At 40.7% G+C, this 13,831-nt stretch overlaps 1 protein-coding gene across 6 annotated transcripts in view; it reads right to left on the bottom strand.

Moving 5' to 3' along the window:
- The window catches only part of UMAD1 (UBAP1-MVB12-associated (UMA) domain containing 1), a 215,959-nt gene that overhangs the window by 176,554 nt on the left and 25,574 nt on the right, over positions 1–13,831 (bottom strand). For 2 of the 6 annotated variants that reach the window (XM_045793180.2, XM_087861050.1), the window contains exon 2: positions 12,015–12,105. The exons of the other annotated variants lie outside the window; for them this stretch is intronic. In XM_045793180.2, the coding sequence (XP_045649136.1) occupies positions 12,015–12,096 (82 nt within the window). In that variant the 5' untranslated portion in view covers positions 12,097–12,105. The remainder of the gene's footprint in view (positions 1–12,014; positions 12,106–13,831) is intronic. 6 annotated transcript variants of the gene reach the window in all.

The raw sequence follows: 13,831 nt of genomic DNA on the forward strand, positions 1-13,831 counted from the left end.
TCCCAAATTTCCATGTTTTAAAAAAAGGATGACAATTTCATTTATCGCCTTCAGCATTTTTAGGAATGGTACATTTCTAAATATATAACACGTAAAGATATGTGAGTCATACAGGTGAGTTGCTTTAACACTATATTAAGTTTAAGACTGTATCATTAGCAGGATTGCTGACTTTATAAAATAGCTGGTCCAGATTTGCAAAGGAATCTCCTGTTTAATATCAGTAATCCATTCCTGAAAATTGGACTTGTAAGAAAATGCATCAGGGATCCCATTTCCCTTGTTTGGATGGGAAAAATTATCATGTGTTGCACATCAATCTCTACCTACCAACCAGTTTCTTAAAATAGAACTAAAACATAGCAGAATGCCTACATATAAGTAGTGAACTACTGTGTTCGTATATTAAACGTGTTTTCTGATCACCAAACAATGAATGCGATTGTTCACCAGTCGGCTGATCTGGAGCAGTGTTATACAGAGCCTGGCCAGGCACCGGTGACGTCCAGGAGGCATACCCTTCCTGATGCCAGGAGCCGCATCTTTCAAAATGTTTACATGTGACGCCGACAACCTATTCATTTCATTTGCAATGTAACTCAAGACTATTTCCATACACTGTTTTGTTAAAAATTAAGTTTTAGAGGACAGAAATATAAACTTTTCCTATATCCCCAACAAATGAAGTAATATATATATCCCATGAAGTCTGGACATTACAAGCATACCTGTCAAACATCAGTCCAGACAGTTTCAACCGCAAGGAAGAGAAGCCTACCTAAAAGTGGCTTCAGCCTTAATGAGGGAATTTACTATCTCACCTAGGAAGAAGCCAGAGGTTGACAGATGCCAGGCTCGTAAATATATCAGTTCAACAGTGTCATCATGGACCAAACTGCTTTCTCATCTTATTCTGCCATCTTCAGCACGTTATCTCTGTCCCGAGCTACCTCCCCTCGGCAAGGGTGGCAGCGATGTACGCAACCTCGTCAGGCATGTCATCCAGATAAAAGAGCCCCCGGGGAAGAGGTGGCTATCTCTGCAGCATCTGCCCCTGAGCCCCTCAGCCAACCTTCCTTCGCATCCCATCAGGCAGAATTGCCACGGGTGCCCTGGCAAGGTGGACTGGGCCGCCCTGACTGGCTTAGACAAATCAGAACTGAGCTCCCAGGGCCGGGAATAAAGCCAGTCTCTCCTGAAACACACGGTCATGGAGACGAAGGGAATTCTCTGAAGTGTGGAAGAAGAGCGAATGAGTTTGGAAGAGGCAAACCTGCTCTGAATGCTTATTTCGGTTTGCATTAATAGAATAACTAAAATTAGTATAATTTAAGTCCAGGTGATGGGTGACGTAAGTTCAATAAAGATCCATTTCCACTGGAAAAACACCTCCATAGAAGACACTACCAAGTTTTCTAACCAAATACTAAGTGATCTAGAAGTCACTCCACGATCTGTTGACAACATGTAGACTGAGGATCTGCTTTATGGAACTCATCGTGCTATTAGGTAAGACGCAAAGCAGACGAGACGTCTGGAAGGAAGTTACGATCCAAGTGGTAAAACATATAAAAATAAAAGTTTAAATAACATTACAGAACAATGATAGAGGAGCTACTACAAGAACGGTGACAGGTCCATATAAAAGCAAACCAAGAGTAAACTATCATTACTAATTACTAATTATATGCTTAATATAACACGTAAAAGAGTTCTCCAGTCACAGTTTGGGATCTGTACATCTCTATTATCATCTGCCTGCTTTTAGTTTTTCTAACAAAAAAACTAATTGCAGTATCATGTCCCGAATGCATCACTGGAAAAGTATGCACGTCTACTCATACCAGACTGACAAGACAGAAAAACGCCAACACACGAGTGAGCTGTCCCTAACGGGACAAGTCATTCTATCCAACACCTGATGTTTGATAGTATTGTTTTGCGATTACATTTAATTTTTATTTTTGTAGGTCTCGCCACTTAGATTGCAACCTCCTTCCAGATACCGCGTTGGCTGTGTATCTTATATTACAGTAATTATTCCCTAATTTTCTTTTAGCTGCTCACAAGTCATTCTATTTTCTGAAGCCAAACTAGTATAAGTGGCCAAGGAGATGTGACACACCTCTGACAATGACTGTGCTACCTCTGACGTTAAAATAAAAACACCCTGAGATCACACAGCCCGAGGGGCTAGTGAACATTTGTATACACAGCTCCATCTAGAAAAGTGATTCTTTTACCTCTTTAGGGTCACAGACCTTTGAGAATCTGATGAAACGCAAAGATCCTTCTCAGAAAAACGCAAATACAAAATTTTGCCTATAATTTCAAGAGGTTTACAGACCACTCCACTCAGCCCCCCAAAGTCACCATGGCTAAGAACCCCTAACATAGGGAGACCAACAGGGACAACGGCTGGTTATCAGAGTTATCAACTCTTTCAACCAATCCTTCAACAAACTATTTTAAGGGTTCGTCTTCCTTTGGTGCTGCCAAGCATATTTTCACCTCGTGCATCAGGAAACAATAGGTGCCAAAAATAAAAATAAATCATTCCATAAGTTTAGAACTGAGCTATTTGACTTAGAATACCGAACAATTTCAGAACGATGGTTCCTTTAAGTCATTTATACTATAACGTAAGGCTTTAGTATACGTAATACTTCTCATTAAAAATATGACTAATGTATATCTATGTGTGCGTATGTATATATAAAATATAGGTACATATAATCATAAAAGTATGACTTTTTAGTGAAAATACCAATTGTAGTCTATCGGTTTATCATTTAGTTGATAACCAGAGTGTAGCAGAAATTCTTTTTTTTTAATTCCAGTATAGCCGACAGTGTTGTATTAGTTTAAGGTGTACAATATAGCAATTCAACAATTCCACATATTACTCAGTGCTCGTCACGATAAGTGCACTCTTAATCCTCTTCACCTATTTCACCATCCCCACCCCCCACCTCCCCTCTGGTAACCATCAGTTTGTTCTCTATAGTTCAGAGTCTTGTTTTGGGTTTGTTTCTTTTTTTTCTTTGTTCATTTGCTTTGTTTCTTCATTTCACATGAGTGAGATCATACAGTATTTGTCTTTCTCTGAGTGACTTACTTCACTTGGTATTTATACCCTCTCGATCCATCCATGTGTTGCAAATGGCAAGATTTCCTTCTTATGGCTGAGTAATAGTCCTGTGCGTGCGCGCGTGTGTGCCCCACATCTTCTTTATCAAAGGACACAGGCTACTTCCATAATTTGGCTATTGTAAATAATGCTGCAATAAACATAGGGGTGCATATAGCCCTTCGAATTAGTGTTTTCCTATTCTCTGTATAAACACCCAGTAATGGAATTATTGGATCATACGGTCTTTCTGTTTTTAATTTTTTGAGAACCTCCATACTGTTTTCCACAGTGGCCGCACCAGTTTGCACTCCCACCAAATGTGCATGAGTGTTCCCTTTTCCTCTACATCCTCGCCAACACTGGTTATTTCTTGTCTTTTTGATCTTAGCCATTCCGACAGGTGTAGAGTGATATCTCTTTGTGGATTTGATTTGCATTTCCCGTATCAGTAGGAGCATCTTCTCATGTATCTGTTGGCCATCTGTATGTCTTCTTTGAAAAAATGTCTAAATCAGGACCTCTGACCATTTTTTAATTGGATTATTTGATTTTTTTGGTTTTGGGTTATATAAGTTCTTTGTATATTTTGAATATTACCCCTTATCAGATACGTCAATTGGAAACACCTTCTCCCATTCAGTAGGTTGTCTTTTTGTTTTATTGATGGTTTCCTTTGCTATCCAAATCTTTTTATTTTGGCATAGTCTTAACAGTTTATTTTTGCTTTTGTTTCCCTTGTCTCAGGAAAACAAATCTAGAAAGATGTTGCTATAGTTGATGTCAGAGAAATTACTTCCTATGTTCTCTTGTAAGAGTTTTACGGTTTCAGGTCTCATATTTACGTCTTTAATCCACTTTGAGTTTATCTTTGTGTATGGTGTTCAAAAGTGGTCCACTCTTGTTCTTTTGCAGGGAGCTGTCCAGTTTCCCCAGCACCATTCGTTGAAGAGACTGTCTTTTCCCCATTGTATATTCTTGTCTCTTTTGTCATAGAAAAGTCAGGCGCATTGCTTTTTTAAAATGTGATTCTTAGGCTATAGCTCCAAAGATTCGGTTTCACTAGGTATGGGTCAGGCCCAGGAATCTGCAGCATTTTTAACAAGGAGCAAAACACCTGTGTCAGAGGAGACGCTCGAGAGCATTCCATTAGTGATCACTATAATAAGAAAAGACTCCATCACACAAATTTAAGATGTTTTCTTCTGGCTTAGTGTATTAGATAATGCTATTCTGAGGTAACACCCTAATTCTATCATGACAGAATAAAGGAAGACGATATATTTTTCAGAAATTCACATTTATGAAGATTAATGTGTTACCCTTAGTAAGAATCCTCCCCTTCATAATCTGCTTTGGTTGCATTCAAAGGGGAAAAAAAGATGCTGAGTAAGACAACCGCTAAAATATGAAAGGATACTGTCATATTATTAAGATTACCAGAAAGCCAACACTGAGGTCTTCCAACCCTACCTGAACTACCAGTACAAAGTACCATGTTCGTGCTGTACATTTTACTTTGATTGTCATCCTCATTTTTCATTTCCTCAACAGAATGAAAGAAAAAAATAAACTTTTAAGCTCAAATATAAAAGCTACTCATCACAAGTTTTCAGTTAAATAGTCTCAAACGTGGAAGAGAGAGCGTGATGAAAGCCTCTACCGCAGTACTGGTGGATCCTCATTTACGGAATACGGTGTGCACGCTTGAAGTGCTTCTCTACTGAGGTACTGCACAAGTGACCTCCGGGAAACAGCACCGGAGCAAACCAGTCAATGACCTCCAAATCGCCGTACTAAAAACACGGCTGCCTGAAGGTTTTAGTTCAAAGAAAAAGTCCCTTGGAGTGGTTCTGAAGAGTTTACAGGTGTTAATCCGTCAAATAGATGTACTATGGCTAAAGACGAAAAGAGTTATAGGCCATTTGGAATTCACATTTGTATAATTAGGTTAATAAAATGCTTCTCAATCGCTCCACTGATTAAAAAAAAAATTTAAGGTTCCAAATATATTACTATAAGACATTTGAAGCTTTCTCCTTCTTTACCTATTTAATGTTTGAAAGGAAGTGTGTTTAACCTAGAAATGTGGTTTTATTTGCTTTTTATTTGTTTATGGCTCAACTACAGTGGAAGAGAAACCATAAGCCTATATTTTTATGAGGTCCTTTTCAAAGTGTTTGATGCTGTATGATCACTAAATTACAGAGAATGAATAGCAGTGGTTCTCAGCCCTGCATGCACACTAGAACTGTCCGTGGAACGCGGGGCGGGGGGGACTCCTGTCTGGGTCAAACCCCAGGCCTGTCTAACCAGAATGTAGGGATTCTGGAGGCCCCAGCACCAATCTCTTTTCAAAGCGCTCCCTAATGCACAGGAGGGTTAGAACCAGGGAGGGAGAGAGACGGATCATCCGCTCCCTAATGCACAGGAGGGTTAGAACCAGGGAGGGAGACGGATCATCCGACTGATAGCACTGAGCCTTAGTATGAATGAATGACTGGCTCACAATTAATTGTATGAAACAGCAGGCTCAGTTCTACTTCTCAGTATGGTCCTTTGCCCCATGATGTTCCTTCCAATCTGCATGGTCAAGCAGATAAGGCAGGGGATACACCCCACAGAGAACAGCCTCGCCTGAACACTTCCTACTCTGAAGAGTCGCTAGATGAACAGGTGAACCAGAATTAGGAGCCAACAAATGTGAAAGTTCTGTTAATTCTATCCATAACGGGAAAATAAAAAAGTGCATAATGAACTTAGCTGAAAAAAACCTGGCACACCTGCTTTAGAATTGCAAGGTCAGAGTAAAAATACAAAGATTGCCAAGTAAAGTAATTGTAATTTGAGTTTTCTGGATGTCCCAATACATGGGTAAAGAGATATTAATAGGACCAGTTGCTTTTTAAATCCAGCAACACTCTATTTTTTAAAAAAAGATTTGGTATACTTCTGTCGTAAAAACAGGGAGTAAAAATAGGAAGCACACACTGAAAATCTGTTTAGTTTTTATCTTTGTTGTTTTAATTAAAGCCTGAGGGAATCAAAGTGTCTTACTGTCCCTCACCTCTTGGAATGTAAATTCGTCTTGTACACCGTTAAATTCCCACTTTTAAATAAAGGAAGGAGCACAGAGACAAAGAAGTTACCCCAAAATTCCATATAAGAATGGAATAGTTTAACTTGAGTGTGTATACACGGTCTGAATGATTCTGAGGATGAGGAATTCAGTAGGAGTCAATCTTAAAAATAACCCATCACGTTTCATTTCAACTGGAAAATGGAAGGTGAGACTAAGTTACATATTTCAATATCAATACTTCAAAGATGAAATCCAAGCTGCTGAATTACTAAACTCGGACTCTTGATTCAGTTTTACAAAATAATTAGCTTAATGGAAACTCCAGGTCCTCGTGCCCTACTTCGAGAAGCACCTGCACATTCTGAAAGCCATGATGAATGTCGGCTATCCCGTAACCTAAGCCCTTCCATCTCTGGGGCGGCCCTTGTCCGATTTCATTCCGCCGGCTCCAAAGTCCTATTCAATACCTAGTCAACAATGTCAGCGAACATAACGAGAGTAACCTAAATTATTCCTTTTCCTCTTATATTCTGTGGGGTTTTCTTGTTGCTTTTATTTTTCCTTCTTTTTGCCATAACATAATAAGCTAATTCATGCCTTTGTCTTAGTTTTGGAAGGAATTATATGCCAACATCGAGGCAACAGATACCCTTTTCCTTAATTTAAAATAACTATGAGGTTGCACACTACAGTAGTAAATTTGTAATCAACTTAAAGATAATGTCTTAAAAGTACAATTAAACATGTCATAACACAAGAAAACCCTGGTAATTACAAATAGTACCATGCTCGCTGGGGTTTTAAACAGTAGTGTAAAACCAAGAAAAATCGCCACCCAGCGATGCAAATGAAAACTGCAATTTGTTTTTGTGTAAAATGAGTACCCTGGAGGATTACTTCAACTTCATTACTGAATGAACGAATAGCTAATACCTTCTTATGTGAATAGGAACTGGTTACAAGGGAAAGGATGTTTTTCTACCAGGCTTTTTTTCCCCTTTATCCTTATTCAGCACACTAGACATTTCACAAAGGCTAACAGCTTTGGAAACCTTAACAGGGAAAAAGCTTTATGTCCACAAGTGAGCTAATTGTATACCAACAGCCCAGATATTCCTATTCTCAACAAAGTGCCTAGGCTCTGACTGAACCCTAAATTTCAAGTCACGGGGTGTTGACTTTAGCAATTCAGCAATGCCATCTAATCTCTGCAACCTAAAACCTATTGGTGTTAAGCAGGAAGGCTTGCCTAGGGTAAAAGGTACTCTCGAGTGGGGGAAAAAGAGATAATTTATACCTTTCACAACATATTTACTCTGACCATTTTAGAAACAGGTTATGAAGACCACATACAATGATACTCTAAGAAATTCCGTAGAATCCGTATTGAGAGGAAGTTGTTGCCATAAATAAAATTGTGTTTCTAAGTCTTCACTTGGTTGTATCACTTCCCAAACACAACAAAGCCCACCATGTATGTTTATTTTCCTGCAACGTAGCTACTGCACGTGAGGACTAAGAAAGGTATGTGGATATATGATGACAAAGTACACGTGGGCAAGTAGGGGGCATGTTAATAAGAGCAGTTCATACCTACCATTGGACCCATTTGGCATTTTCCAAAATATTTTACACAGTCTGCACTGAGACTAAAGTAGATATTACATTTGTCAGTATGTCATCGCATGATAAAAAAGAACAACGTAGCAGAACAAGTCAGCTTTAATAAAAGAGGCTACCACTTTTAAAGTGTTAACCACTTCAAAAACCATTTTGAACTAATGATAGGCTGCAGGGTGACTAACATAACATAATAAAAAAAATTTTTAAAAATAAAAACTAAAAACCATTTTTAAAGACAGCCTACTATATTCCTAATAATCTTCCTTTTACCAGTCAACTCAATTAAGTCCCTAACTGTCGATGCATTTTTTACTAACTAAATAATGTATACCATCTTCCAACCTCAACCTCATTAAGGAGATGACAGTTGTCTGCAATATTTAAAAATATTCAGAATATTATACATTCCGTACTACATACCGAAAAGGTTGAGGTAGCCACAACTGAAGCCGAACTTTATGAACAACAACCAACACTCTTTTATTTAAAAAATGAAAACAAAGAAACACAATACTTCCTCTTTGAAACAGTAAGGAACACAATGTAAAAAATTTTTAAGGAGCTTAAAATGTCACTGTTTTAAAATTTAAAATATTATGACATTAAAAAAAAAAAAAAAGACAGGTAGCTTAGTGGTTAAGAGGATTAGGCTCCAAAGTCAGATTGCCTGGACTACTTCTAGATCTGCTATATGCTAGCTGGAGGAACTCAGAAAAGTTAAGTCCTCACCTTGATGTGGACCTAATAGTACCATTTCACGGACAGGGTTGTTCTAAGCATCTTACACATGGTAACCCACTTAATCCTCTCAATAACCCTACGGGGTTAGTACTATTATCATGTTCATTTTCTAAATGCCCTCCCACCCCTGGAGGTTGTAAAACTTGTCCAAAATGGCGAAGGGCGGCAAATATACCACCCCAAAATATGCCACCTTGGCATAAGGATTATTCTGAGCTAAAGGCACTTGAAAAACAGCAGGTGCAAGAAGGGCTCTCTGACCACCCATTTCCTTCCTGAAAGCAGGAGATAAAGCCCCCTATGGAAGATGCCAGGAGGAAAGAAACATTCTTATCAGCAGAGGTGGAGAACTGAGGCCAAGAGGACTCTGTACAAACAGACCCTGTTAAAATAACCCTTATCTTCCTTTAGTCTCCCCACATTCTTTACTTTTCCACAATGGCCTCTTTGTTCAACCTGGTATATAAGCACATAAGTTTTGCCACTTCTTTGGGTCTTTGTTTGCCTAGGGGGGCTTCTGTGTACATGTAAAAACCTGTATGCTTCTCTCCTGTTAATGCGTCCTGCGTGTCTGTACTTCTCAGGCCCAGGCAGAGACCCTAAGAGGAGCGAGGAGAAGTTCTGCCTCCCCTCTCACGGAGACTCTGGCAAGTTGGAGAGCCAGGATACAGAGCCAACAGGTCTGGCTCAAGTCAGAATTCTTATCTGCGCTTCCCTGTAGTGCCTCTGAGGTGTTCCTGAGAAGGAAGGGAGGTGGTGTCATCGATGAAAAGAGAAAGACGACACAGGAAGTGAGAGCCAACACTGATGCTGACTGACGGCATCACAACTTGAGGAGAGTAACTAAGCTCACAGAACAGTACATGGACGCAAGGATTTTTCACGGAAAGTGGTGAAGGGGTAGAGCTTTGTATCTGGAGGGAAACAGGGCTAAACAGAGACAAGCATCCACACTCAGGAAGCTGAAGGAGGAGAAAGTCTCAGCAGACATCTAGAGGACTTTGTCTGGCTTGGATCATCTGAAAGAGGGAGTACCACCAGCTGCATCTCAAATCACATCGCTGTGGTTGAACAACAGAAGTGATTCCTCGCCATGACTGCCAGGGACATAACACTGCAGGGGAGGCACAGTGCGGGGACAGAACCTACCCAGCTCAGTCCGAGATGGTCCTGGGAAAATGCCCGTCACGTACAGCATGTCGACTTTTGGGAAAATGTACCCTTAGAGCTTAGGTATATCAGATGGCACAGCTGGAACACGAGAGCAGATGAGAGTAATGAAGTGCTACAAGTTTCCTCATGAATTAGCAAATCTGAAAGTTTCTCCGTCTTCTGAGGCTCAGCTAAAGACTAGTTCTTAAACCAGAGTCTTTTCTAGAAGAGGAAAGGTCCACAGCAAATAAGCTTCACCCGCTGAGATAGAATAGCCCGGAAACTGAGCCCCTATTGGTCTAACCAGTTGTAAGTGAAGCACCTACATGTTTCGAGCTACCCGACACTGGAAGAGATTTCAGAAAGAGCAGCAGCTGGAGTGTTTTCGGCTGTGGTTAAAACTTACCCCTGAAGTGCAGCCAAGTGCCAGGCTCGAGAGCCAGAGAGGTGAAGATGTGTAAAAAGTTTCTGATGCCCAGCATTAGAAGCTGCATGTGCTCTCAAAGATGTCTGCGCGCTAAACTCACAGCCTTCAGACAGCTGTTTCATTACAAAAATAATAATGTTGATTTCGAACCGCAAAACAACAGAAAGTAGCAAAGTTCTCTACGTATGTGTTGAGACTACAGAGAAACACAGAACAGAGTTTGGAACACCAGGCTTTGTTGAAGCAAATTTTGAGAGATGAATTTCTTGTGAAAAGGCCTAAAGAAGCAGACCAGACGCATCCATGAGGTTCGGTTAGTGAGGCTAATTCAGGAGGGAAGCAACACTGGCAGCTTTCAAGGAACAGAGGTTGGGACTGATGGAGCCAGTTCTGACCTGGAAGCCAGGGCACAAATTCCTGACGTGGTAAGAAGGGCCAGATAAGCAGGCGTGTACACGGCACCCCAGTTTACACCCGTCAGAAAATTCCCCGGATAAACCACTGGCCCTGGTCAAACATTGCCTCACTATTTTGCCTCAGGTGTAGGAGATCTGGGCAGAGAGAACACAGCTCTGACCAGTCAAGCTACTGCCCCTGTCCCAGGACATATGAGGCAGATTCAGACAAAGTGCCAGAAGGGAAAGGGCATCTGCCAGCACTGCATATTCGGGCCTGCCAGAACTCGACTGTGGAAGAGACGGGATACTCTAAGGTAACATTTAGCCACAAGAAGAACTCTAATCTGGTCTCCCAGAGATTAAGGCCTAGCAGTGGAAGAGGGCCAGATGGGTGAAACCTTTCTGTCCTTTCTGTGAGAGACCAGATCCTGAAGAGAAGGGCTGAAGAGGCGGAGACCCACCACCCATACTTCTAAACGTGTGGGAAAACAGGCATGACAGGAACCCTGACTCTGAGAGGGCCTAAACTGAAAATTCAGGATCACCCTTAAATCCAAGGAGCCATCCTCCACTTTTCAAGACATAGAGAGCATTTGCCGATGCTAGAGAACCCCAGTCTGCTGGGCCAAGACGAAGACCGTAAGAGGTAGGAAACCAGACTCTGGAAAGGGAGACACCTGAGAAACATCCCAGGGAACAAGTACCCTACGGATTCATGCACATCCTCTCAGGGAAGGAGCTGAATTTGGCAGGAGGAAGTCCAGAGTGGAAGAGGATGCGTGCTATGTGGGAACACTGGGTTTTTGCTCACCACCCTCTGGGGAGAGAATTTCTGGGAAGAACTATACAAAGACTGCAAATCTCTTCCTTGGGGGAAAGTCACAGTGACATGAAGAAAATGTTATTTTGCAGAACTCCCCTTAGAAAGAGCATAGCATTTGTTTGAAAGAATTTTTTTTAAAGCTACCAAAATTGCAATAACTGCAGGTATCAATTCTATAATAGAAAATAAACCAGTCTTAACAAACATTTAGAAGACATGTTTAACATGTTTAAAAAGTATACTTCGTTCAGCAAATTATTTATTGGATGCCTGATTTAATTTCAGATGCTAATTTAAGAAGCAAGGTTTGGTGCTATTTATAAAACAGAACTTGAATCTACCAAGGACCCTAGACTTTTGGTTTTTCACAATTAAAAAGGTTGACCAGCTTATCATAAAGAAAAAAGAGGGATGATTTTATACATTTAATTTGAAGGATACAGCCAAAGGAATATGTAAGAAGTGTATGACTTGACAGCCAATATTCTAAGTGATTGATGACCTTTATTTTTATAGATGTCATATACATAAAGGAATTCTGGAATTAGTAGGAAATAATTTTAAAAATCAATCATATAATTTCCAAGTAATCTTTTAAAGGAAAAATCATTATGATTCTGTTTCTTAAAAAGACTCACCTAAAAGGACAAATCCATCTGCTTCTGTCTCTGGTGCGGAGGGCTTTTTAGATTCCGGAGATTTTCTGAAGAAGGGAAACATTGCTGCTGTCTGAAACAGAAACACTATATGATGTCAAGTTCAGATGAAAATGTAAAAGTCTTACCCGTTTTAGTAAAAAGCCAAACATAGAGATACCACAATAATTACTTTTAGGAATTCTATTACCAAACTTAAGAACATAAGCCCTTTCCAGGTGTCAAAAGACAAACCCAGAAATTAAGGGGCACAGACTTCCAGTTCAAAACCATGTGTGCCCTGAACCGTGCAATCTCTATCAATTTCTGAACAGGCAGGAAATAACCCAAGAAATTATACATATAAAACTAAAATCAACAGACAATCCCAGAAACTGGAAGGATCTCGCTTTCTGTAAATCGGACACTGGACTGAGGAAAGGAAAAACAGAACAAAACAAAAACAAAAACTTGTCCAGGTTTCTTGTCATGCCATAACCACCTAAGCATTGTAGAACTGAGGCCCCCTGAAAAAGAAAGGCAGGCACTTCTAATACCCTCCACAGTTGGTGACCTGATTCCGACACTCAAGGGCTGACTGTATCCACTGCAACCAACTTTAAATTCCCATCAACGCAGATCTTTGTGTTGGTAAGATTGTGAGCCTCAACACACACACACACACACACACACACACACACACACACCACTTTCCTCTTTCTCCTCCCATATTTGTACATTCGGGGAGGACAGCAACTCCTAGAAAGCAACTGGGAAGGAGGCTGGGGGGAACCTGGGAAGACACGTCACAATGTGAGGACAGCCCCTGTAAGCAAAGCAACGTTAAGTCCTGGTGGCAGCAAGTGCTCCAGATTTTAGTTTTCATATACTCCACCCACACCAGAAAATCCAGCAGGGAGAGTAAATAAAGATTTTATCTGAGCAAGAGCCTTCTGGAAACAGAGAACTGCACTGGGGTTTGTGGAGGTCGACCTGCCCTGAGCTGTGGACCCAAGTGGACGGTAACGGAGCTTATTTGTTGATAGAAAACATATCAGGCCAATTTTACTTTTAAGGGAATAACAACTGGAGAAGAATAACACAAGGCATGTAATCAAGAAAATAGCTCACGAAAGGAAAAGGAACAGCCTCTGAAATCCTCAAAGAAAATGCTTACAGGATATAGTGATGGGTCCAAAAGAAAGGTCTAGAAATAGTTTGGCAACCTCGGCAGAGTACAAGGAGGCATGGCCCATACGGAACTGGTGAAAAATGAGATTAGATGCAAAAGCAAATGCAAAAGATGACAAGACAAAGAGTGAGATGCAAAGAGTAACTGAGTAAGATGAAGAGAAGCGCGTGCGAGAAGGAAACGCATCAGAAGAGAACTGGCTGGCCCATGGGCAGGAATGTACGAAAATAGAGCTCAGAGTCAAAGACTTCAAAGACTGGAAAACGCAACTAACTTCTCAACCCCAAGCAGTTGGAATTAAGATGGGGAAAGCCTTTGAAGGAACAACAGCTGACCTCCGGTAAGCATCAAATCAAGAATACAACCGTTACGGGGCGCCTGGGTGGCACAGCAGTTGAGCGTCTGCCTTCGGCTCAGGGTGTGATCCCAGCGTTATGGGATCGAGCCCCACATCAGGCTCTTCCTCTATGAGCCTAATTCTTCCTCTCCCACTCCCCCTGCTTGTGTTCCCTCTCTCACTGGCTGTCTCTCTCTGTCGAATAAATAAATAAATAAATCTTAAAAAAAAAAAAAAAAAGAATACAACCGTTACACCTGATACTGAAACCTCAGCATGGATCAATGTGGC

Source organism: Ursus americanus, chromosome 3, assembly GCF_024610735.1.
Source record: "Ursus americanus isolate L20-20 chromosome 3, mUrsAme1.1.p, whole genome shotgun sequence".
NCBI classification, from domain to species: domain Eukaryota; kingdom Metazoa; phylum Chordata; class Mammalia; order Carnivora; family Ursidae; genus Ursus; species Ursus americanus.